A 27,914-nucleotide genomic window follows, 5' to 3' on the forward strand; every position below is an offset into this window, starting at 1 on the left:
AGCAGCACATATTCAGCCTTACACCAATATTTAACTTCCTGTGAATAATATTGCGCTAGTCCATGTTGCGATAACATTGTGATTAATCGTGCAGCCTGAGTCGAGACGTCATGAATGAAAGTCCATACCTGGCATCTGCCCAAACATATCGGCCAATCCCCCGAGAGTCTCCCTGTCCAGTTTCATTCTGTTGGGCATGAAGGGGCTTTCCAGGAAGAAGTCCATCCTCATCCCCTGAGACATGGGTGCTGGGATGAAAACACTCAAATCCTAAAAGGAAAACACAGAAAAAAGCAGGGGTCCTTACATTTAATATCCAACATTAACTCAAGGCAGTTCCATACTCCATACCAAACTACACGATTGTTATCGTCGCGGAAAAATTATTACTTTTTGTTTTTTGTCAAAACAATATTCTTTCTGACACACTTTCCTACACCTGGTACAAAATGCAGCGGCCAGACATTCATGCACATATATTTTTTTAAAAAAGTACATTATACCCCTTTGAGATATTGATTTCCCTAACATTGTTTTTGTTTAAAGCCATGTGCTGGCCAAGAGCTGTATTAGAAAAGTGTAACTCTCAAACAGTTGAAGAAAATATATATTTGTGTAAGTAGCTGCATCAAGACTCTGGAATAGCCCCCCTAAAGAAATAAGAAAAGCGAAATCAAATGACTCCTTAAACTGACTCTGCCTTTAACCACTTTCTGGGTGATTCTTTACACGATTTGCATCTGTACCATAGACTGATCTGTACGCATGAATGCTTCTTCACCTGTGTACGTGTGAATGTGTGAATGCCTTTAAGCCCTGAGTTATCGTTTGGCTCAATGGTGTTTGTTGTAAAGCTTTGTTTGTTTTAAAAGCGCTATAAATTAAATGGATCCCACAATATGTTAATTGCTGATGTGGAGAAAGTAGCTCATTGTTAAAGAGAGCGGGTTTTAATACGTTTATTTTTAGGAGCCTTTTAGAACCTCAAGTGCCTCAATCTTGGCTTCTTAGCAACAATATTGCTGAGTGATGCTCAGATAACAACCTACTGCTTAACATCAGCAAAACCCAGGAGCTAATTGTTGAGCTTTTGTAAAAAAGGAGGTGAAAACACACACGTGTCTACATAAAATGGGCAGAGTTAGCAAGTGAACCGTTTTTAATTTCCTGCTAAGCATAAAAACAACATGATATAGTCATCATGTATCTCAATCCTGTTGATAAAATTGCTCAAAAACCTCCGTGTTTCTTCAGTAAATTAAGGAGACAAAATTCCTCTACCAAGTTTTTCTTAAAGGTCACCTATCATGCTATTTTTAGGCAATAGCATGAGTCTCAGATATATACAAAAATATATAAAAAACATGTCTATGAAGTGTTTTGCTCAAAATACCAAACAGATCACCCATTTTAGCCATGCCTCATATCCCTCTATTTCACTTCCTGTTTCAAAAGTGCTGATTTGGGGTATAAAGCTTTAAAATAATAATAATTGATAACTAAAAAAGGAGGGGTCTGAGCTCATGCGGGACCCGGCAGCTACTGTGATGAAACACCATATCATGGATTATCAAGGATTATTTCTGAAACAGTATGGAGCTCAAAGGCTTTCTCTCTTGCCGGTTATACCACAAGGTGAGTTCCTTTTTATTTCCTGCTTCTTCACACACATGCTCTCCAGTACAGGTTAGCTCTGAGTGTTAGCGATGCTAATGTAAACACTGACCATATTACGTCCAAAACAGTCGTGCATTGTTTCCGATAGCAACTTTCTGATAGTGCCGTGGGTGTAAAGCCAGCCTACATTTCCGATATTACGTCATATCGGACGCAAATCTGGATCAGCTCCGTTGTAGCCCCGTTTTTAGAGATTTGGGTACGGAGGAAAAGAGAGGGTTTTATTTTCTGACGCTGCGTGAGTTCCCCGACACACCGGGGACACATCTTTATGTATAAAAGACATCAAAAAAGTGCATTTTGCATGATAGGTCCCCTTTAACTTTTTAATATGTTAAAGGCTCCTGTCAAACATTGTCATGGTTTGTGCACGACTCGGGACAGAAGGGCCTTGCAGCAGGTGAATAAAACGGGTTAAACTGGTACCTATTTACCAAGGATCAGTGATATCAGGAAGAAGATGTTCCTGTGAAGAGCCCAGAGGATATTTAAAAGGATACTAACCCTTGCCCTGGCCTGTTAAGAAGTATCTAGTAGTACAACCAATCGCCATTTTTCTTTGTTTTCTTCTCTAGCAGTATGGGACTACAATAGCAGTTCATTGCAATGACAATAAAAGTATCTTTGTATCCTTGCTGTTGGACATCAACAAATAATTATCCTGAAATGTGGGCGATCTACCCAAAGACCCCCGTGATGTCACTGCACTCACTTTCACTGCCTCCTGACGGATCTGGTGAATCATCTTTGGTCCGTTGTCAATGAAAGCCTTGCGGGGGATCCAGTTGTTTTCTCGCAGTTCCACTGTGTCTTGGAGCAGGAAGCGGATCCTTGCGGGCAACTCCTTGTTATTCATTAAGGATCGGATACGGCCAAAATACTGATCCATTAAAGACTGGAGAGAGAGAGAGAGAGAGAGAGAGAGAGAGAGTTGATCATTCAGTGTGGCAGCAGCAGGATTTACGTTGGCACTGGCTGGGAGCCGAGTGGGGCTTTAGGTGAGACTGTGAGCTCAGACAGGACTCGAGGTGACACAGTAAACCAGGCAGGACCACAAATGCTCACAAAAAGAGACTGGCAGGGTAAAGAATAAATTAAAAGGCCAGCTAAAACCAGTGTAAAATGTCCAAAAATTAAGTTCTTAAAAGCTTTTACAATTGTACTTGTGCATGCATTCTCTGTGTAACTAACCACCGTATGAACAGGTAGGATCAATGTTTCCGTGTATTGAATTTGACTAGGGTAAAATAAAGTAAAATAAGTAAAATAAATGTCATTGCAGTTTCATGATTGGGTGTTTTTGTGATATTGTAAATTCTCAAAAACCCTATTGATGTTATTTCATTAAAATTATTGTGTATAGTTTACAGGCAAAAACTGTCACTCTTGCTTTCAACTGTTAATAGTCTACCGTCTCACCAGGATTTTCATTTTGTATTTGCTTGTCAAGTGTTTTTTAGCACCAGGAAAAGCCGGTCATTGTAGGAAAATGTAAAAAAATATTAATAATCAGACAGTATGAAGATTATTTGTTTGTAAAAATATTAATCCGTTATCATTTTATAGCAGTTTTTGGAAGTGGACATTTGTCCCGAATGACTAATGTGGGAGTTTTTTGTTTAATCTGATTTTGTGCAAAAACTAATAATGCAAAAAAATACATTTTGTTGCTAATCTTTGACATATCCAAGACTGTGATAAAATAAAATAAAAAAGCCATTTCCCAGATATGTATTATATGGAAAATAAATCATTTTCTCTGTTTTTATCATGAAAAACAACAGCGATTTCATTCAAAATGGCATTTAAAGGGTTAATCATCCTGAAAATGATTAAATATTTGGTATGTTTGATTAGGGCGGACGTTGCTTTAAAGATTGAACCCAAAAAAGTTGAGAAAAAAAACTTTTAATATAATGTTTCTATCAAAGTTTTTGGCAGTGGACATTTTTGTCCCGAATGACTAATTTGCGCAGTCCAATCGAATGATACCGGAGGGTTAAGTAACTGGCAGCTGTGATGATAGTTGTTTTTTTTTGTAATCGCAAATTCTTGCCATACACATCCTCTGCAGATGTTGCAGTGCCAGTAAAAGTCTGGAGCAGTTACCTTTGCTTTGTTGTGGTCGAGTCTCGGCCCCACTGTTCTCATTATCTGACAGAGGCACTCCAGATCCTCCCCCATGTCCTTGAGCTGGACTCTTTTCTTCTTTTCCAGCAGCTTCACAAAAAATGAAGGGGATAAGTAAGGTTCAAACAAGGTACTCTAGTCTGGTTTCATGAAAGTATGCAGTAAATGAGAAAAAGGAAGTGAGTTGAAACCAAACACACAAAAGGGCACATACTGTTTTGATGCACTTGTGAAGGATAGATTCGTGGATGAGGTCGAGTTTGCCAAGTTCCCCGATGAATTTGATGTTGCCAAGCATCTTTCTCTTGGCAATTGAACGCTGCTCCTCCTCCTCAGAAGTAAGAGGGTTGTCATGTTTGTCATAGACTGAACAGAGAGGACGAAAAACAGAAGTGAGTTGAGGACAGGCTGTGAGGAAATGAGACAACAAGGTAATGCACAAAGACACAGACTTACTTTCAACATTTCTGGTGCGGTTTTCAAATTCATCTTGAAGTTTGGAAATGAGCAGTCGTCTGAAGGTCTGTGATGCAAAAATAAAAAAAGGTTAGATGTTAGTCGACCAAATGTTAGATTAAAAAAGTCTTAGTCCAGCAACTTTTGTTTGTAAATAAAAACAAAAACTTCATCTGGGCGCTGTGCTTTGTCGCACCTAATTTTGAACCGCATGCTAGTAGAGTAAATTATGTTTGGGGCAGAAAATCCAAAGTTTGGGTTATTATTTTGAGTGTGAGTTTTCTATTCTGAAAATAATAAATTTGAGTTTTGATCCTATGATCAGGGCTTAATGTTGCATCTTTGCAGACGTGTATATTTTCCGTTTGCTTTGTATTATTTATTTGTTTGTTAAAAGGTCCCATGACATGCTTTTCCGGTTATTAACCGTCCCCTTGTGTGTTATGTAGCTTGTTCTGCATGTAAACGGTCTGCAAAGTATTTTCTCAGCTCCGCGGATTTCTCAGCCTGAACTCAGCCTGAGTTCCGTGGTGTCTTGCTGTCTCGCAGACCCCACGCAGCAACCAGGAAACGACACCAGTAATCCAGCTCACACTGTCCGCTCCTCGATCCTCAAAGGGCGGAGCAGCGAGCCGCGCAACGTCCCGCCAACACGGCACCCAGACCCCACGCAGCACTCTCATCTGTTTGTCATTACTGGTGTCATTTTCTGGTTGCTAACAAACGCCATTGTAACACATAATCACTGATGTTCTGCTGTAACGGTGGTGGACTCATCAGAACATAGTGGGCGAGCTGACCAATCAGAGCACAGTGGGCTCATAGGGAGGGGGGGGCAGGAGCTCCAACAAGGCGTGTAGGACAGAGAGTGAATACACATACTATACAGAGATGCTGTATGAGAAACCAATGTGAGTTTCGAACGTTGAACAATGTAAATCTATTCTAGTAGACCTCAACTTTTGAATTATGATCAGTAGAAATGGCCATGACATGGGACCTTTAATTGTGTCCTTGCAGCTTGTTCTGACAAACATTTAGAATCATCACCGCTGTTCTGCAGTTTGCAAAGTCACATATTCGTCCGTGCGCTGTGACATACAATCCCTTTGCATGTGTAACATTTAATTTATATTTATATCAGTCTCATTCTTACAATTGTATAATATATTGTATATGCACGCATGCTAGTTACTCATAATGTTCTCTCTCGGCCCTTGAAATGAAACCATTTTCAGAAGCACAAATAAATCAATAGTAGTAATTATAAAATATTATAAAAGTGTGACGACTAATCACTTGAACTGGCAACTACTGATCGAGTGGGAAAAGCTTAAGTTAAGGGCAGCCCTGAGCTCAACCAATTTAAATCAAGTCACCAGCTTACAATTAAATGAAGGGACAAAACAATCATTTGGAGAAACCATGAGCTTTTATCAGAGAGTGGAACTCATGGCTTAATTATAGCCCGCTCAGTAGAACAGAAATGACAGCAGTGACATAAAGGAGGAGAATAAATGTTCTCAAGGCTGGAGCATTTATTTAACTACACATCCACACTTACTGTGCTCTGCTTTTGGGATGTTTGGATCTCAGATGAAGGGCCATCAAAGTTTGGTGCGTCCTCTGCCAAGCGCAGACATAGCTGAGCATAGAGCGAGCTATACTTCGGCTCTTCTAGGGCTTTGTCTACAATCTGAGGGGGAGGAGGGGAGGAGGGAAGGAGGGAAGGAGAAAGAGGGACCACTCGGGTCATTAAAATGGGTATGAGTCACTGAGAGCACCGTGCCAAGAAATGGGTGAAGACATTTCCATTCAGCAGAGGACTGAAGGATAAAAGAAAAATGTTTCATTACCAGCAAGATGATTCCTTTAAGGACGAGTTTTGAATCTACGCCCACGTTGAGGAGCTCGAGGCATAGCTTGTCAAACCTTTCAGGCGTGAGTTTGTTGAGTATGCTGGGAAAAATAAAAACAAGAGAGGAAGGGAGGGGCGGCAAGATAAGGAAGTCAGTACGCTTATACAAGATCAAGATGTTGGCATGATACAGTTAGCAAGAAGGTTTTCTCATGTTTACTTTCATGTGGCTTGTTAGGACAACCTCAAACAAACAAACACCATCCTGAGTTTTAAAAGATTAGATTGCCCTCCCTCTGAAGGGTTTCTGATCTTCTCCTTAACCCAGATGCTGACACTCTGAAGAAGGAAGTTATACCTCTCTTCCAAAACATAAACCCTGTTGTTGACACTTGTTCAACCAGCTAAGTTACACAAGTCTCCTCAAGAAGTAATCCTTTAAAGGTAGGGTAGGTAAGAATGGAGAAACCAGCTCGAGTGCGCTAGAATTTGAAAGTATGCAGCCGAAAAAAAATCAGCCCCTTCCTTCAGACTTCCTTACAGAGCCCCTCCTCCAACACACACGAACGCGCACATGACCAATGAGGGCACGAGATAAGTTTGTGCACGAGATGGAAGGCTGACAGGCAGGTAGGCCATCCAGTTATTTTAGCCGGGCCGGCTCCGATGATTGGTCGTGCTTTTTACAGCGCCACGGCTTCCACAGATGAAATATTTTTGATGTATTTATTGTCAAAGCATTTAATTTATTCATTGCTATCGGGATGTTAAGAGCATTCCATGGAATATAACAAAAAGTGTTTCTGAAGTGAATTACCTACCCCACCTTTAAAACATCAGACGAAAATCCAAGAAGCCAGAGTGCAGGTTTATTTGAGGTCAAACTCAATAGTCCATTACATCTCAGTAAGTCTTCTAAAGAGTATCTTTCCACTATGTCATTACCCATCAGAATGAATTCACACACCTGGAGAAAGCTGCAGCATCACTTCACTTTCTGTGACGCAGTGCAACTGAGCCCATTAATAATGATTTATAAATCCACAGGCTTTGTTAGAAAATCTCATTATCCACATCGGCTTTTTCATATATTACTGGCTTTGTTTATTTAAAGCGAGAAGAGTTAATGTAACACACGTTCATTTTCAGATGGCGGGTTAAGGAAATGCACGTTAGCAAGAGAAAATCAAGCATTTCAGTATAAAAAACAAGGGAAACAATGATTACATAAGAATGTGGCTCAATGATTGTACAGAAATGAATTATCTGCCCCGGGTGGATGCCAGGAGCTATGCTACATTCCTGAGGAAACTGTCATCTATTCATCTTATGTAAACATGAACTGACAAAAGGGGAAACGGGTTAAATTGCAATTAGCAATGCACATGCCATCTCAGTGACTGCAGAACTACACAACGTAACACTCTGTCCTGATTGCCCCATAAAACAATGTGTACATCAAGAAATGTATCAACAATACACGAGAAACAGAAAGTAATGCAAGGACAAACTGTTGGTTAACTTCAGATTGGGAACTAATAGATTCAACTTTTATAGGAAGCAGACATTTATTTTCCGACAGCCCTTTCTTTTGAATCAACCTGGTTTAACGAAATCCTTTACATATTCACTGATCCAAATGTCAAGATTGTTGCTCAAACATCTGCAGGCCTTTTTTCTTGAGTAGAGCTCTTCTTGCAATCCAGACCACACTAACTGTTAATCGGATATACATTTCGCAGAACGACTGCACAACTGAAATGGTAGTACCAACAATCTTTAAGCCTCAGGCGATAAGAATTCTTGCACACTATTTCCGGGCAAGTCTGGATAAAAGGGAGAATACAAATGTTTCTTGTCCCTGGTGATGGATAATTAACGATAAATACACATACGGGCTTGAACTTACCCCCTCACTTTCCTGAAGATTGCATCGTGTCGCTCTTTTTCGTTGCTGGAGTTGACATCTCGTCTAGTGCTTCGTGAAGGAACCCATATCTGAACGCTTTGCCCTGGGGTTTTCCCCAGGAACTCGCTGTAAAAGTGAAAAGAGAGAGAGAAAAAAAGAGTGAATACCACAATATTTGCAGACTACATGGCTAGCACAGAAAAATAACAAGTGCACTTGCAATACATGCATTGTTCCAGTAGAAATATTTTAAGGGTAACTGCACATTTTATACTACAAGGGCTGCACTACCAGGTATATCAACTTATACAGAAGGGGTATAATTCTCTCCCTATCTTATTTACCTAAAATAAAAATTCAGGTGTGGATGTAAATGATAAGCAGTAGAAAAATATGTGCCCTAAATGTTTCGTGGCCAATGCTAGACCTTTTAACAATTTCCTTTTCCACCCTTTGTTGTAACACAATCCCAGACGGCACGGTGGTTAGTAAACAAGCCTGTGCTCTCGGCAGTTGACTGACATCATGTAACAGCACTTCTGGGTATTCAAATAAAAGCTTCCTGTAATTCAGGTCCTATAATAAACAAGGTTGTCAGGTTTCTTTAGCAGTGGGGTGATACAACTAGTGCTTTAGTGTTAATATATTAGATAACGATGCGTTAAGTGTGATCTTAGAAATGTTCAAATGACAAACCTGTTGCCGACAGTCTTGGGATGGTGCTGAGGTGCGCCCCTACCACCTCCTCCCCCCGAAGAAGCACTGTGGAAGCAAACATAAGGATGCATTAGCTTCACACAGCACTGAAGAGGAAGGAAATGAGCCTGCATCTTCACCTCAAAAGAGACTCAATTCAAATGCATTGCATGTGTATTCATTCAACCTTTATTAACACCAAACACACACTAAGAAATAAGAACCCTGCTTACAAGTTGGGTGAATTTACATTTTAAAACCCCCCAAAAACTGTAAGCACACAACACAATCAGCCAAATTAATAAAAGATTAAAATCAACTTTGTGTTGCTAAATGTTTTCCCTAAAAGCATTAACTGTGAATCTAATTCAGAAAATGACTCTTAGTAATCAGTATTGAAAAATCACCATTATACATCTCTCATGATCTCAGATAACAAAACGTGATGCACAACAAGCTAAGGCGACAAACTATGTGTGATGGAAAAGCAGAACAGGGTGTTCACACTGACTGCTCTGCTGCTGCGGTTTGAGCATACACATCATGCTCTATTAATACGGAAATGCGTGTTGAACTGCAATTCCCTGCAGTGGGAGTGATTGACTTGTAAATCAGGAGACGTGCAAAACTTGTAAAGTCAGTCAAGGCATTTTAATGATCAGCCAATTAGCAAACTACTTATCAACATGTTAAAATTGACATGACACCAAAAAACGACTACCTTAACTCCCCTTTTTCCAAGTTAGAATACAGGCCCGCAAAACATTTGAAGCCTTAATGTAGACTGGTTCCAGGGTGAGCAGTCATGTTGACAATGACTCTCTATACGGTGAACAGACAGACTGCTGCCTCTATCAATACTCCATAAATCCTCTCAAGGCTTATCATGTCTACGCAGCAAAAGGCTTCACAAAAGAGAAATGTCTGACAGCCATTTTGAGCCTTCCCACATCCTGCTTTGTTCTAAAGGCCGGAAGTTCCAGCCCAAAAAGCTAGCTAAGGGGCTAACCATGGGGAAAAAAAGATAAGAAATGTATTATTTACATGTGTGCATCTTTTGGGTTTATTACCTGAAACGAGAAGCACCCCCTTCTGCAATCAAACTCTCCACTTTGGCGACTTGACAATGAAGAATACTTAAAAGAATAAGAGTAACAGGAGGGGATGGGGGAAACGGTGCTGAGGAAAGGGAAAAAAAAGGAGTGCAATTAGTAACTGGGAAAAACAAAGCATATTTATATGCTACATCATTAGCTACAACGTTATTAAAAATGGCACGACACTTCGCAAACTAGGATGATTAGCCAGATCTTTGTTATGAGCTTTGCCAGTAATAACAGATCAAATTACTAAAGTAAACCTGGTACTGGAGTACATGACAAACACAATTTATTACATAAAACAAAGTAATATTTGAGCATTGAGGAAAGAAATACTGTCACTGGAACTTTGTTTTCCACCTGGATTTGTATTCTTATATTTGTATCTTTAATATATGCCTCTAAATGAATATTTCTCTATTTTTGGCTCTTTACTTTTTGCTGTAACAATGTAAGTTCCCTCTGTGGGATGAATAAAGGTATTCTGATGAGAGACAATGACAACAAATGCCAAACAAACATGTGCTTGTCTTTGCTGAGCTACAACCAAGTGTCTGTTGACTAGCAAACAGCTGACATGCAATAACTAGCTGCTTGTTGCTATGTCCATTAATTAGATACGTCACAACACTCTGGTTGGATGTTTACAAGGCCTGAGCACAATTGTTTTTAGATAGATAAATACTTAAATTGGCAAATTATTTTAGAAACAGCAGCAGTGTTGTCAAGCATTGCACACGAGTTAAACAAAATATATATATATATATATATATATATATAATAAACATTAGCAGCAAATGCATACATATTAAAAACAGTAGGAAAGATCACTAAAGTATCTAAAAAATACACAATACACAATACAAAGAAAATACATTTGAATACTCTACAATAGACAATTTCACAAGCAACCAAACTACAGAATCATAAAGACATTCGCTAATACATTACAATTGTTATCACTTAACAAAGGGTTCAATCGGTTGTGTAACCCAATAGGAAGAGACATATATGCAGCTTGTGTTTTATCATCATCTTATCCTAGGTTTTGCTGTGTTGTTTGCTATTTATAACAAAATCAAGTGTAGTCTGAAAACCTAGCGCTGCACCATTATGCAGTGAATTGTGGCAGGGCGGCGTAGTTAGCTGCTAATGTTTCCAGTAGAGATTGCTTTTATATAATCAGAAACATAACCAGAAACAGGTTTATTTATTATAAGTAAGTCTACACATACTAGGACATTTCCTTAGTGTATGGTGGTGCATTCATATCTGCACGGCTTTCCACTTGTCATACCAACACTGCACATATTTTTATTTTAATGTATTTAACTTTGTACGGGTATTTCATTACTACGTGCTGTTTTAAATGTTATAATAGTTTTCTTAAAATAGTTTTTTTTCCTACAATTTATCCTAAAAATAAAGCTATTACAATCAAATGTAAAAAAACAATTATAACATTAAAATACAGAGCAATATTTACAAGGAATATAGATATACCTAAAAACCTACGTACAGTAGAATATGACAAAATACAGATAAAAAAGCATAAAATAAGCCGATTTATCCTGGCTTGAAATACATTAGGCCAGCTTTAGGCGATCCCCGTCAGAATCCCGTGCAACTTAATGGCAAACACGTCTTATTAAATTACATGTAAAACATGCATTACACCCTACATTAATCTTCCTGTACACATTACTTAGATACAGTAACTAGGCGACGACGGTTAGTCCGTGTTAGACGTTGGTGGTATTTTTAGCTTTTCTTAGCTAGCAGAAGGAGCCATTTTGGATGAGCCGGTGCAGTTATGAAAAGCAGAAAAAAACCTTACCTTTACTTAAGCAACTTCAGTTTTATATTGTTGTGTGACGACGAAAGAAGAAATAAAACGGTAGTAGGGGGGGAAACGGGGTGTACGAGGGGTGTCAGGATAGCAAAAGAAAAGCAGATAGATGACAAACACACACATCAATCCGCTACTTGCTGTTGTCTGGCTTGTTTTCGTTAGCTAGGCTGGTAGAGAGCTGAAGCTGGCTGCCTTATGGGAGAATCAACGATTTTAATTGGTTGGGGTTTCTGTTGTCACGTCATTTCTGGCCAATCACAAGACAAACATGTCAGAAAGGCGTTTCCATTAACACTATTGTCCAATGAGAGACATCTTCAAATAAAGGATGCCGCCCCCATTATGTGATTGACATACAATTTAACATCTGCAGTGCAGGAAAATATAATGATAATTTGCTCAAATTAAATGAGGGAAAGGCATTCAGAGGTGGGAAGTAACTAAGTACATTTACTCAAGTACTGTACTTAAGTAACATTTCTGAGGTACTTATTTACTTGAGTATTTCCATTGAATGCTACTTTGTACTTCTACTCTACAATTGAGAGGTACATAGTGTACTTTTACTCTACTACATTTATGTTGTAACTTTAGTTACTTTGGATTGATGATGTTACATATAAACAACACTTAAATAAGACTTTAGTTACACCTGGAGTAACATTCACAAGCTACCCTGCAGTATACAAAGTCATTAAAACTAGCTGCACCTTTACCAGCTTTGATAGCACTTATAAATAACACAAAACATATATAAATAAGTATATTTTGATGGTAATACTTTTGTACTTTAACTTGAGTAACCTTTTGAATGCAGAACTTTGACTTGTAACAGAGTATTCCTACTTTTGTTCAATATATATATATATTTTTTTGTATTCGTCTGGATTGTGGGAAACAGTATTTCGATCCCTCTGTCTGTACACACAAACTGAAAGATTGACAATAAAGTTGACTTTGACTGACTTTGACTACACTTTGGTACTTCTACTTTACTTAAGTACAAGATCTAAGTACTTGTCCCAACTCTGAAGGCCATAAATGAAAGTACAAGATTAGTTTTTTTTTATTATTTATTATTTAAACATAAGAAACATACTTAATCCTAAAGTGTGAAGAATATAACTAAAATTGAAAAGAACATCCTTGCAAAGGTTTTCATATGAGCTATTGCTTAAGAAATAATTCATTGTTAGTTGCAATTGCAAATGATTCCTATAAATGAGTAAAGACTTAAACGGAAAAGCGACTGAAATGACACTTGATGATAGATAAAAGGTTTTAATATATCGTTGGAATTACAAGAGAGAGGCCGTAGAGACAGTCTTTATTGCTCTCTCGGATTCTCTATACTGATAAGACTGTAATGAGGGCTTTCCATTCGGTTTATTTTGAAAGATATTGATGGATCAATGACTCTAAACGTTCCCAAAACACAAACATTTTAACATCCATAGTAGCCTATGGTAGACAAGGAGGTTCGACCTTAGTTCTATCAAATCAAAGCTGATACAGGCAGTCCTCTGAGTGGGGCTGGGGCGGTATGACAAAACACTAATATCACGGTATTTTTCCAAATTATAACTGTATCACGGTATATCATGGTATTTATTAATGTTTTCAATGATTGGAAATGTATTTACATTTATACGTTTTGGCCCCACAGAAAAACACCTGATGGCCCTCATGAGTCTTATGTGGGAATCAGATTGCATGAAACAGCTGCAACATGTAAACCATTTCATTGTACAAACTTTGCGTACCACATACAAAAGCACTGTTTGAAAACAAATCCCCCCTTCCCTGAAACTGCATTTAAATACTTATTTTATGATTTATGATTGACCTTCAAACTTAGGTTCGGAATAAAAAAAATGAATTGCAACTTAACAACTTAATAAACCTTGCTTCAAGCCAAGGTACACAGACAATATTCAAGTATTCAAACAAATACAACTAGTGCAACTTGGCTGGCACTGCACTATTATCCCTCAATATGTAGAGACTTTGCCACTTTTTCAACGGTATTGCAGTATGGAAAATGTACATCCTACACAGTATAAAGTTCATGGTATTCGATATGAAATTAAACATTATGAAACATGATTTCCCTTCCCTGTCATAAATGTAAATGTAAGTTCTGCGTAAATTAGGTTTAGAAAAACCCAAACCCAGAAGGTAATACAAAAAGTAATGGAAAGTAATCAAGTTACATTACTTATTAATCACATTGATATTGGGATATAGGTAGGTTACTTACAGGGAATAGAGTGGTGCAGTGTTGACATGTTTTTGTAGGCCAGATCTAAAACTTAGCATCACAAGGGGTCCCACGATTAAAAGCCAATGGGATTTCCCCAGTCATAGAACAACATTGCGTAAGTTTGTGTTAACCACAGATGTCATTCAGACTTCTAACCACAAACATGTTCAAAAAACCATTGACTTCCAGACGAGGGAACCCTGAAGTGGTGAAATGCTACGTTTTTTGGGGGGGCTTTAGGACTCATTACTGCACCATTCTATTAGTCATTCATACAAAAAACACATTTTTAAAGGAACACTTGCAACCCTGCAAATACATATCATCATATGATAAAACAATATTGCCATAGAAGCCACAAACATAATTCATAATTCAGAGGAATGAATTGGCATAAATCATGTAAATTAAAACAGTAAGTGGGCCGATTTCAGGGTGACACATTTAGCAAATGTTCTGCTATTTTAACATTAAAGGTGGGGTAGGTAAGTTTGAGAAACCGGCTCGAGATACACTTTTTGTTATATTCCATGGAATGCTCTTAACATCCCGATAGCAATGAATATATTAAATGCCTTTAAAGGTGGGGTAGGTCATTTTGGAGAAACCAGCTTGAGTGCGCTAGAATTTGAAAATACACAGCCGGAAAAAATCTACCACTTCCTTACAGAGCCCCTCCTCCAACACACACGAACGCGCACATGACCAATGAGGGCACGAGATAAGTTTGTGCACAGATGGAAGGCTGACAGGCAGGTAGGCCATCCAGTTATTTTAGCCGGGCCGGCTCAGATGATTGGTCGTGCTTTTTACAGTGCTATGGCTTCCACAGATGACGTTTTTTTATGTATTTATTGTCAAAGCACTTAAGATATTCATTGCTATCGGGATGTTAAGAGCATTCCATGGAATATAACAAAAAGTGTTTCTGAAATAAATTACATACCCCACCTTTAAATGTACACACACTTCCTTATGGAGCTTATGATGACTTGTTGATGGATGCAGCAGTCATCAAGAGTCTGATAACCTCAACCACCCTGTGCTGAAAACAATCCACAGTCCAGTGGTGGACATTTATAACTGACTTCATTTTTACTTCAGCCTGCTTGTATCAGTGCAGGGCAAGGGCAAACGGCAGCCCATCACTCAGTCTGCTGAGAGGGGAAGGGGTCGTGACCTCCTCTTCTCCAAGCAGCCAGGAAGATAATTGGGGACCTCCATCACCCTCGACTCCCCCAAACTCCCTCTGGTACTTCCAGCTAATCAACCCCTCACCTCCTCACCTCTGCTGCTGCAATATTGCCAAGAAAACATCAATCCAACAAGGACAAGAAGCAGGAAAGGCTTTTGTGGAATCCTCTTGAAACAATGCTATTTATTTAATGCTGGTTAAAATGTAATTATCCTTCATTTAGTGTCTTTTTTTCCCCAGCTGTAGCTCACATGTCTTTTACACAGTGGTGAAAAGCAACTAAGTATATTTTCTCGAGTACTAATTTTGCGGTCCTTGTACATTACTTGAGTATTTCCATTTCCCCCTACTTCTACCCAACTCAAATTCCAAATTAAAACATTGTACTTTTACTCCACAACATTCATTGAATACCTAACCTCTCAGATTTTCCCCACCAACAGCTGATTTGAGTCATTAGTGTCCCATCATTAGGTCAAAGGGATACAAAAAAAAGAGTAAGAATTATGACAGATTATTATTTCTTTATTACTTTTTATTTATTCTACCAATTAAATAAAATATGAATACATACATTTGATACAGACAAGGTACCAGAACAGTTCTGCATGTGGTGGAGTACATTTACCTGAGGTACATTTGCCCCATGTATTTTAATTGAATAGTACTTTATACTTCTACCCTTCTTTCATTTAGAAGCAAACTAGATCGAGTTACTTTTTTCAATGCCATTTATTTCTTTCTTTGTAATTAAGATTTTGAAAGCAGGACCTTATTTGTAACAGAGTATGTTTAAGATCAAGTATAGCTTCATTTAAGTATAACATCTGAGTCCACCACTGATTGACTGCTTGTTGTGTGACAAAAATGTAATTTCTTCTTCACGTAATTCATTCAAATGTCCACTAGATGGCAGACTAAGCCCTCCAGTTGCGATGGAGGACATGGAAAAAGTGTTTTGGGACTTCTTCAGCTCTGTTGCTCTTCCCTCCATTAGGATGCACTCTCGGTCCGGATCTCCCCTGAATCCTATTACCTTCCCTTCTCATAACCACTGACATCAAACCCCGCAGACAAAATAAAACACTTCTCTGTGTCAGACCCTTGACAACACTATCATGTTGTTCTCTCTAACCTCTTTCTATCTCTGTCTCTTTATTGTTCTCCGGACTCCCTTCACAAAACTTTCATCTTGCAGGTTCCCTTCTTATTGCCTTATGAAGATAAATATCTCTGACCCAATTAGCTGTCTTCATTAAATTACAGTCCACTGGCACTCATTTAAACCACCAGCTCACTCCAACCTGTGTTTTTCAAAGTGATTACAGATTTAATTAGCTGAGGACATCGGGTCCATATCCATACTGATACAAGTCTGGAGATAGAAGCCTTGCTGTTGTGTTGATAACTTGCAGAGGAAATGAAAAGATTAGGCTTAAGTTGTAAGAGTATACGTCCACACTGTAAGGTCATAAACATCACTGTCTTCTCCTGGAACAGCCATCCTTAAATACAGAGGTAAATCCCAGATCAAAATGTACTCTAAAATGTCTTTGAGCATGTTTCTCTTCAGTGATCGCGATGTTAAGTTAAATGTTTGTTTTCCTTGTGTCTTAATATTTGTCCTTGTTTGATGTTTGCAACATTTCAGACTTGATCTGACAATAAATTATTATCTTATCATATCATATCAATAGAAAAACTGCTAGATACCGACATCAGAAAATCTACTTATATTTTGTCGCAAACTGAAAACCTTCTGTTTCACCTGTACCTTGACCATATAAGGGTTAGGGTTGAATGAGTTTTAAAAATGAGTTCAGCCCGCTTAAAAGTAATGCACAATATTACTTTAATTGTTGGCTTATTTGAAGCACCTGGTACATTTGTTGTTGTTCTGAGTTTGTACTTTTATGGTCTAAAACACCTATAGACCTGCTCCTGATAAATGCCTCCTTCATACTAATTACGAAACATGTACTGTGAATATAAAAAGGTTTCTGCTGCCTTTAATAAGAGCTTGTGATTTACAGTATGCATATACAGTAAAAGCAGACAAATAGGGTTATCTGTTTAGTCCAAACACTGAGTAAATCTGTCACATACCGTTAGTTAGTTTTCACTCATGTTTCTGTTAGAGGGATTTAAAAGGAGCCTTTGAAAGAAGCAGCTACTGTCAAAGACCTGCGAGAAAAAACCCTCCAGTGTGACCTTTTCCAAAGGCGCATTTACCGCTCTGTGACAGCCACATGAGTTTCCTTTTCCTGACAGTTTTTGTTGGAAACCAGCTTGAGTGAAAAGGGCTGTCTTTGCTGCAAAGGTGAACGTGGGATAAGAAACATCTGACAGTGTTAAAGGGAGAAGAGTGAAATACAAAAGTCTTTCATAGTTGTTTTTCTTCCAGTGTAGAGAAAAGCAAGTAAGTGCTCTATCGTTTCCTGTATTTCTGCCTTCTGAAATGCTTACTGCACGCCGTTGATCAGTGGGAATCATCTGAATAAATACCTGCATTTAAATGATCTTTAGAAGCATAAACATATTGACATGGTCAGATTTTGCACCTTTCGACACGGGCTGTTTATACGAGGTTCACCTTTAACCGCTTCTGTGTGCATTCATCAATGACCTTCAGAAACTTAGAAAGAAATGAAGGAACCACTCCTTTGCTCTCCCCCGGGATGTGTGTGACCTTTCTCACACATTTCACAGCCTCTATTTATCCAGGGAAGGGTTCTCTCAGCATGCTGCACACTGTTTTTTCAGCTCCACAAGCTCTGTGTTTATACAGTACAAAATTCACACCTGAGAGAACCTCAGTGCAGCCAAGGTCTTCCACTGTGTCTGCCAACGGGCACCAGGACAAGCAGCAAAATAAATCCACACTAAAACACGTTGACATACCAAAATAAATTATGGTAATGCACATTTTAAATTTCAAATTGCTTTGGGGCTTGGTGAGTAACAGATTACATGTAACGGGATTACAATAAAATACATAATTGTTACTATTACATCTAAAAGAAATTGCTAATACTTTAAGTGTGAATACGACTTCTGCCTGAATCTGCTTTATGGTTTTCACTTTCTTTGGTTCATTTGTTCTGTTCTTAATTCACTAGGTGAACCAATATGTTCATAAAATAGTGTGTGTAAGCTTAACTTTGCGTATTAAACTAAAACGGAGCATTTTCTATCAGCTCAGATTGTATTTCTGCTTTTTTAAACTGTAGTATGTGCTCATGTGTTTCATTGTTGGTGTAAAGGCTACTGCCTGAATATTCTGAATGAAAGGCAGGTTTTCATATCAATAAAACCTCTGAGCAGAGGACACATTTTCGTTCCTAAATATCTTGGTTTCTTATTTTCTAAGCTTACATTGTGCTGTTGTCTTAGATATTACACTTAGTTAAAAAAACATATTTTTGCCATTTCCATTCTCTTGTATTTATTTGCATTTGATATTGAGGTGATCCAAAAGTAACAGACAGTAATCAGGTTACATTACTTTTATATGTTGACACTCAGATTAAGTTACTGACTACATTTTTTGACAGGTAAATAGGAATTGTAAAGGATTACATTTGCAAAGTGAGCACCAGCCTCAACCCATGGTGACCAATCACATACCCAAACAATATGTTGACATTTGCAGCCAGTAAATGCAGGGTAATAGCAGAAGACTGTGAGGTAAACATCCTGTTTCCAAGAATCCGCCTTTCTGCAAGGACATTCAATCATCATATAAGGAGAAAGCCATCAGTGGAGGAGATGGAGGCACAGTTTCCACTAACAGTACCCTACATTACAAGCCCATCACATGTACTTTGAGAGAGGGAAATCTGCCTCTGCTATCTCACACTGCCTACACTGCTTCACACATATCTGAGGTTCGTTGAAGGGTATTTTGGGAAATGTGAGAAATGGCTAACTGGAGCAGAACTACATTTAGTAGGTTTAGGGAAATTGGGCAAAAGACTGAAGCAGTTCATCCAAAACTAACTCCTGTAAATTATTGAAAATAACATATTAATATGTAACATTAAAATATCTGAAAGTGTTTTTTGTTAGTTTTTTATTGGGATAGGGTTAGGGTTTGAGGCTAGAGGATTTACAGAAGTCAATCACACATGTTTGGCCAAATGAAAATATCAGAAAACAATCTAGTGAATTTAGGAAAGAAACAAAGATATATCAGGTTAACATTTTCATCAGATTTACCATCAAGACAACCATCTCTGCTGTCGGAGAGAATCTTTAACCTTTAGTTTCCTTTACATTTTGATCACTTACATAACAATAGTCAATGTACGATAAGAGGGAAAAAAGCTGTCTTTATTTTTGTGTTTACCCAACATTCCTCACATTTCAAGTGTACTTAAACTATTACAAAATATGACATTTCCAGATGAAAATGGGTTCTTTCTCCATTGGCCCTCCAAACAGATATTCAAGTTATGATCAATCCAATCCACCCCGACCATATATTGGTCATTTGGTGTTGGTGTATTCTGAAGAGTAATGTCAACTTTTCTAATGTATAAAAGTTGTGGACTATTTTAGACTTTAGCCACTAATTACTTTTGTGAAGGTGTCCAGTAGCTAGCTGCGTGAGTCTAGGGAAAGCAGTGTTGGTCGGTCGAAACATTTTGTTAAAACACTCAAAAATGAAGGAACAGATTCCCAAAAAGACATAACCCAGAGACTGAGGCCTTCTGATCATGGTGGTTTTTCTCAATACAAACTCTCAATAACTATTGGATGTATTGTTAAACTTGGTTTGGACATTTATATTCATCTAAGAATTAATTGCAATAAGTTTGCCTTAACATCTAGTTCAAATTCATATCAGTCCAACACCGACCAAATATTCCTCAGCGGCATTTTGTGTTTAGGACTAAATAGCTAATGTTGACACGCTAACTGCTTCTAGTATCTTCTACACAACAGCATGTTAGAAATGTCAATGTTAGCATGTTATTATGCAGATGATAGCATCAAATGTGAAGCCTTCCTGTGCATAGCCAACAGAGCTGCTAGCATGGCTGCACATTTTCCTATTGAGTGCCTTGCTGAGAGACATAATATGTTCAGGATTCAGCCTGGAAACCTTCCACCTTCAAGTCCTCTTGTGTAAATGTGAGGCCACCACCACCACCTTCATCTTCTTCACTCTACTGTAATTTATGTTGAGGAGAGTGTGATATATTATGTTCGACATCCTTTTTCCATTATAGGACCAGGTATGGGAATGGGAACAGGCCGAGGTTGCAAACTTGAAAACAATTGACTCTGTGCAACCCTTTAATCCTTCCCCCTTGTCCCCCGAGGGTTTTCTAAAAAGTCTCCATTCAGGCTGTCTACCGAGGTGCTGATAAACTGTAGTACATGTGACCCTCTTCACATGCGAATCAATAATGCTCTGTGATATCTTCGTTTTAATCTCGCCAGTCAATTACATTGCACCTGACAGGCTAATCTAGAAGAACGAATTACTGTTTGAGTGGCCCGTGGCAAAAGGGTATCGCTCCACGTAGAAGAAAAAGGGCTTTCTGGCTGCTCGTAGGAATCAGAGTGCAGAAAGAAAAATTACTTCATATCAAATTTCAGACTCGACAAGAGACACGGGAGAAATAATTCACTCTTCATGTGGAAATCAATACGAGTCCGTGTTTGCAAACTTCCAGTCAATTTCAGGTTCATCACAAGATGCTGATTTGTTTGGCAGACTTTTCCATAAACTTCTCAAAGTGGAACAATTGATCACATCTCAGCCACATGTCAAGAACAACCTATTAAGACTTGGACAGAGCCAGAGTGCATTTCCAGGATAAAGTGCAGGAGAATTCTTCTTTTTCTCCGTGCAGTGGAAATGAACAGGTGGGGATATGTTCTCTCGGAGGAACTATACATGTATAAGCCTTCATTTTTGTTATGAAAGGCTCTCCGCAACTTTCTTTTCCTTATGAAAGTAAACCTTGTTTGTTTGTGTTTGTCTCTTTGCTCTGTGTATCTCTCCGTCTTGGGAATGCAGGATTAAAATATTAGCGCTTCCTATTCAAACTCTTCCCTCTAGTTCAAAACAAAAATCAATACGAGTTCCATTATGTAAAAAAATGTTCAAAGAAACCCAAATCCCAAGGGTGGGGTTGCTCTCTGTGAGTTTTCGGGTGTGTTTAGACTTGAGGATATGCAGCATACCCCTCTGATACAACCAAACACTGCCTTTGGATGCACATTTTAAAGAAGTTCACTTGAAGCTTAAGCCTTTTTGGTTGGTTGAGATGGTTCCCCGTATGCAAAAAAGTTTGGGACAAACAATTTTCATAGTGTTTTCTGTTAAGTATTCATGATGCAAATGTGTGTGTGAATGTCAAAGAAGGACTTCTAGCTCCTGGGTGTAATTGGACCCTGTGTTTTTGTACACAGGGAATGTCACTTTCCACAGAGGGACTGAAATGGTCCCTTGATGCTGTAAGTAGAACATAAAGAAAAGCATCTTATTAATAGCTCAGAGTAGGGATGAATACAAACATCAGATAAAAGCTAGCAAAGTAAAACTTATTCGAATGCAGAGCAGCAATATATTCATGAGTTTTCTTTCTTCAGAGAACAAAATGAAGATTTGAGCTCTTTCTAGTTATGCCATTAAAGTGGTTACTCCCTGCTGCGTTAAAAACGGAATATAAATACAGTTATTTGTGATAAATCTTCTTTAATCTCGCTCATCGTGTTAAAAAAAAGGAAAGACCGAAGCAGCGTCAAATGGCTCTCAAACACACCATTACTCTGGACCTCTGTGGTGAATTTGCTCCATGCCAATTACCACGCCCCGTCATTTGTGCCGTCCAAACAGTAATGGGCAGCCTAACATGAGAGAGCAAGAGCATCCGTAAATAATTTCTGGCTATGGAAATGGGAAGACCAGTGAGCAGTAAAGTGGCCTTGCTGCTAATTAAAAAGCCACTGCTCGGCCTCATTAAAGCCTGCAATCCTCCCAGGAAAAACTCCATGTCCCCGGCATCAAGAGAAGGAGCAGTCAGAGGTTAGGACTTAGAAAAACCAAGCGGCTTTGTGGAGGATGACATCCAAGCCCAAATTAAGTTAATTTGATGTTCGGCGGCGGCCTGTCAAGCCCTCACAGAGTCAGGACTCCAGCAGACATTCGGCTAATAGGCAGGACGGCTCTGTGAAGAAACACTGCAGAGTTACTGTCACACCGTCTGTCCTCATCCCTCTCCGTCTCCTCACTGACACTAAACTTGCTGAAAATGGCAGCAGGTTTAGTGTCAGTGAGGTTTATTTGCCGAAGTTGCATTTGGTTTGCATTTTTGAAAAAAATAATGATAATAATTTTATTTAAAGTATGAAAACAAATGCTCTTTAAATGTTTTTGTGTTACTTGTTTATTCCATCATATCGCTTAGAATTAATCTGGAAACCTTAACGTGTAAAATTGTGGAAATGAATCCCATTACCAAGTTTGACCCAAACTTCCTCTGGCTTTGTAGATAGGAATAATCACTTCTTAATCGATTGACAGAACTAAAAAACAACGATTTAATATGGCAGGCTTCATTCCATCTATTCATCCATCTTCTCCCGCTTATCCGTGGTCGGGGCGCGGAGGTAGCAGTTCCAGCAGAGAGCCCCAAACTGTCCTTTCCCTGGCCACATCAACCAGCTCTGACTGGGGGATCCAAAGACGCTCCCAGGCCAGCGAAGAGATATAATCCCTCCACCTGGTCCTAGGTCTACCCCTCGGTCTCCTCCCAGCTGGACGTGCCTGGAACACATCCCTAGGGAGGCGCCCAGGTGGCATCCTTACTAGGTTCCCAAACCACCTCAACTGGCTCCTTTCAACGCGAAGGAGGAGCGGCTTCACTCCCCATTGGCTATATTTTGCAAGAATCAATTGATCGTACCAAACAGAACCATCTACTGCACAATATAACAAAAATAAGGAATGGGGATATTCAAGTTATTTAAGTTTTCACAAAAAGGCTTATCTTTGGGGTCCGAAAAAGTCAATACATCTTAACCTTAAAGGTGAATTTGTCTTGATGAATTCTGAAGATTCCTCTACATTTTTCAATTGTACATTTGTTGTGAACTATCTCTTTCCAGTGTTCAACCAAATGGAGCGTAGACTTTGTTACTTACAAGTTATGTGGCTAAAAGCGTCAGCTAAATGAAAATGTAATGTTATGTGAGTGTGTCATTTCATTCGACTACTGGGAAAGCATTTTGGTTGGTTGACCACTTTGTCAAGGCTAACATGCCTCAACAAATACCAAGCAGATTGATATAAAACCTTCCAAATATCTAACCCAGAGAATGAAGCCTAATGATTCTGTTGTTCCCCTGGTATGTGAAGTTATGCTAGCTGCAGGACTCTAGGGAAAGCAATGTTGGTAATGATGCTCTCCGTCTCTTCACTGACACTAAACCTGCCTGACATTTTCGACAATGAAATTATAGCTAATTTGAGCGAGTTGCATCTGGTTTGCATTTTCGAGAGTCTCTGTGAATGCTTTGATTGACAAATTGGGGCATTTGCAGGTTACACGTTGTTATATCTGTGAGTGTGAAGTGAACATATATTCACTGTTACGCTGTGTAGCCTCAGGTACAATTCATACTCTTTATCTCAGAGTAAGAATACCAGTATTTCTGCAAAAGAGAAGACCAAATTCTTCTCTTATCTGTAATTCATATACCCATATATGCCAAAACATTTCCAAAAATTGTGGTGAATCGCTTTTAAGTCAAGGTTAAATAACAGTTAGGTCTCAGGCTGTAAATGCTGATATCATCAAGAAAATAAAAACATCTGAAATAACCGATTGAGCGAGTGGAATTGGACCATCAACAGGAAACAAAATGACATGATAATGCTTTGATTGACAATTTATTTATGGCATATCGTGATGTTGACCATATATTGTCATTAGGCAAATGGAATTAGGAGTTTTGGTTGGACATCCCTCATAGCAAAATGGGAGATGCATGGGATGGAGATTTCAAAATGCCTTCCTTTGATTTATATTCAAATGAGCTGTACACAATAAATTGGATTCCACGTTATCTCCCAAAGGATTCTTTATGGTAATATTCCAACACGTGGATTAGAGGTGATTCTTCCTTTTGCAGCGCCATGTGAGAAAGGTACATCAACAAGCAGAAATTAACGTTGACTCTACCGCCTTTACGGAAGCCCGCCTTCCCTTTTTGTTTGTGATTTTTTTAAACTAACAAATTACCACCTGGCCCTTTTCAAATTTACACTTGAAAGACATGTTGTTTTTTCTTCTCTGCTTCTGATGAAAGTGTTCTCAGCAATAAACTTCAAAGGGATATATAAACAAAGGGCAGGAGTAGATGGGGAATGCTCCACAGATCCAAATTGTTTTCCATGCAATGTGAACTCAATCTAGTAATGATGAGATGAAAGGTAATTGCATCGTTAGGGGAAACACAATATGTGATTATGGTATAGTAGTATAAATATAACGAGTAAAGAGTATTACTGTGACCAAAGTCTCTCTGGCTATAGTTAGATATGAGTTTGATGGATATCTAATTGGGCACCTTTCCACAGTTTTTCATTCAAATGGAAACAGCAGTGTCATTAAATAATATGAATAAGATTTGTCGACAGGAACTCGAGCTATGAATCTTTAGTCATTTTATTCTTTTTCCCAGTAATGGTGTCTTCAAATAGGTAAAATTTAACTTTGCTTGGAACTTCTCGGGCAGCTCTGGGGGTCCTCAGACGCTCAGGGACAGAGCTTATCCTGAAATAATCCTGAAACCAGAACCTCATGATTGCTGTAATGGTATCAAAGATTGCCATAAATGTGCCAGATGTCTTTGCAGTTTATTAAAACGCTGAAAAAAAGCCTATTTTCATTGCTTTTACGCTGTGTATAGCCTCAGGTAAAATTCACATTGTTTGTCTCAGAGTAAGAAAATCACCACTATTTCAAAAATGTGACCTATTTAAAAAATATATTTCTGCAATTTCATAGACCAATGTATTGTTCTCTTATGCCTACACCACTATTATATCTATGCCTTTATCTATACAATGTGATGACAGCATTACACAATCACTTTCCCAAGATTTCTAAAGATTCTTGTTCAACTCTTACTGGAAACGTTTCCTATTGTTGCTGCCTTCTGTTAAATCCAAAAACTATTCATATATCATCAAGATAAAGCAAAAACATATCTGAAATACATGTATCCTAATAACCATACAAAGGAGACAAAATCATGTGAACAAAGTATATTAAAGACATTATTATGGCTTTCATAAAACAAAAAAGAGCCACACAGTTTCTTTAATTGAGTATTTCCATGTTCTGCCACTTTCTACTTCTACCCAACTACGATAACAAATATATATATAATCAACACTTAATTAAGAATTAAGTTACACCTAGATTAAGTTCAAGAGCTACCCAACAGTAAATAATTATTTCAACCTTTACCAGCTGTGATAATCATATCAATTAAATATCAATAATTATAATCATAACATATCATATATATTATTCTGAGATGTGCCAATCTGCATGAGTATTCTTACTTTCGGTACTATAAGCATATTTTGATGCCATAGCTTTTGTACTTTTACTTGAGTAACATTGTGAATGAAGGACTTTTACTCGTAACAGTATTCCTATAATTACTTGTAATAATTAATAGTATTTCTACTTTAACTTAAAGTGCACTTATCATGCTATTTTAAGGCATATATTATGGGTCTCAGATATATAAAAATATATAAAAACATGTCTACTGTATGATGTGTTTTGCTCAAAATACAAACAGATCATGCATTTTAGAAACAGTACAGGTTAGCTCTGAGTGTTAGCGAGGCTTGCTAATGTAAACAAAGATGAGATTACGTCCAAAACACGTCAGGCATTGTTTCTGATAGCAACTTTCTGTGGGTCCGCCGCCGATTTGATGTCATATCGGCAGCAAATCTGTATCCACTCGTTGTAGCCCCGTTTTTAGAAGATTTGGACACGGAGGAAAAGAGAGAGGGTTTTATTTTCTGACGCTGCGTGAGTACCCCGACGCACCGGGGACACATATTTATGTATGAAAGACATCAAAAAGTGCATTTTGCATGATAGGTCCCCTTTTTTTAATGTCTTTCATTTTTTGTAAAGCACAATTGCCTTGTGTTGAAAGGTGCTATATAAATAAACTTAACTTGCCTTGCCTTGCCTTGCCTTGCCTTGCCTTGCCTTGCCTTGCCTTGCCTTGCCTTGCCTTGCCTTGCCTTGCCTTGCCTTGCCTTGCCTTGCCTTGCCTTGCCTTGCCTTGCCTTGCCTTGCCTTGCCTTGCCTTGCCTTGCCTTGCCTTGCCTTGCCTTGCCTTGCCTTGCCTTGCCTTGCCTTGCCTTGCCTTGCCTTGCCTTGCCTTGCCTTGCCTTGCCTTGCCTTGCCTTGCCTTGCCTTGCCTTGCCTTGCCTTGCCTTGCCTTGCCTTGCCTTGCCTTGCCTTGCCTTGCCTTGAGTATACAATATGATACTGTTAGAACATGTTCTGTTCCAAGGTTGGATTTTCACTTATTTTCATTTTCACAAGGTCACAGTGATTTTGAATAAGGTCTTCTTATTTCTGTAAGAGAACTCGTAAGTTCCAGTTTCCCTCTGGAGATGTTTCTAAATCATTATGAGAAAACTTAGTGAACTCACGGAATAAAGAAGAATGACTAAAGGCAAAAAGAAAAAGCACTTTCCTTCCAAAATATGTCTTGGCATCATGATTTATAAAAGCGAAGGGGCATTCAAGGACTTTTTAGGATTCGTATTCTCCACCAGCAATACATAAGTCATCAGGCTGCTTGATAATTGTATTCCATTCACTTGCATGCTAGTATTTTCCATTTCTAATGCAGTCATAATGCAAATCAAGTATTGGCAAACATTTCTGTGACTTTCTCTCCCTCTCTGTGTTCAGTCCTCGTGGAGAGAAGCTTTACCCGAGTGGCTTGTACATTGGTGTAATTAAGATGTGGGGCTATGATAAGAAATATCTCGGAAAGTTTACAAACTGAGGCAACATAAAACGGTAATGTTTAATTTATGTCCGTGCCTTTCGACATTTAATGATGTCCTCAGATGTTCTTTAGGGAGATAAACACACATATTTCCATGCAAATGAGAAGACAAACACAAACAAATATGCTAGTCTCTTGGATCAACACATATCACACAGAACCAGGCGCTCAGATTATTCCAGTGTCTGAACAAATGTGTCCTCTTCTTTGTTCAACGCTTTTCTGTTTAGTTTGTTTCCTTGTTTGTTTATGCAAAGAGTATTATTCTGTTCCAGCAGCCATCCTGCCTTTTCTAGCGGGCAGTTCAAGGATTAAAACAGAACTCTTCTGCTAAGAAAGATGTGTTTTAATTCAAATAAAAAGAGACTAATGTGCAATTACAACAACAAGGGAAATTAAACCTCTCCATTCAGCATGAAAAGGTGTGATAGTGGGGAGATTAGCTTAACGGTTACAATGACGCAGTGTCTGCCTCAGGGAATTCAGAGTAGTTCAATCTTGTTGATGATAAGCCATTATTAGCTGATGTCTGATAAGCGAGTGCTGATTTGTTATTGCATTTGTTGATTGGAACATTGCAGGAACTTAAGCTGGGTTTTTATTCAAACAATCTAGGGCACACATATTTTAAAGAGGCCCTATGAAGTTTGTTTGGGTTTCCCCTTTCCTGTAGTGTGTTATAGGTTGCATGTAAATGGTC

General features: G+C 38.5%; 1 protein-coding gene across 1 annotated transcript in view; it reads right to left on the reverse strand.

Moving 5' to 3' along the window:
- eif4g2b (eukaryotic translation initiation factor 4, gamma 2b) overlaps positions 1-27,914 on the reverse strand; it is a 150,686-nt gene that overhangs the window by 11,156 nt on the left and 111,616 nt on the right. Inside the window, exons 2-11 of the mRNA XM_034149102.1 lie at positions 9,797-9,905; positions 8,727-8,792; positions 8,031-8,156; positions 6,120-6,222; positions 5,828-5,959; positions 4,264-4,330; positions 4,022-4,173; positions 3,787-3,897; positions 2,390-2,572; positions 129-270 (exon numbers count right to left, since the gene is read on the reverse strand). Coding sequence (XP_034004993.1) covers positions 129-270; positions 2,390-2,572; positions 3,787-3,897; positions 4,022-4,173; positions 4,264-4,330; positions 5,828-5,959; positions 6,120-6,222; positions 8,031-8,156; positions 8,727-8,792; positions 9,797-9,905 — 1,191 coding nt within the window. The remainder of the gene's footprint in view (positions 1-128; positions 271-2,389; positions 2,573-3,786; positions 3,898-4,021; positions 4,174-4,263; positions 4,331-5,827; positions 5,960-6,119; positions 6,223-8,030; positions 8,157-8,726; positions 8,793-9,796; positions 9,906-27,914) is intronic.

This window comes from Trematomus bernacchii, unplaced genomic scaffold (assembly GCF_902827165.1).
Source record: "Trematomus bernacchii unplaced genomic scaffold, fTreBer1.1, whole genome shotgun sequence".
In the NCBI taxonomy this organism is placed as follows: domain Eukaryota; kingdom Metazoa; phylum Chordata; class Actinopteri; order Perciformes; family Nototheniidae; genus Trematomus; species Trematomus bernacchii.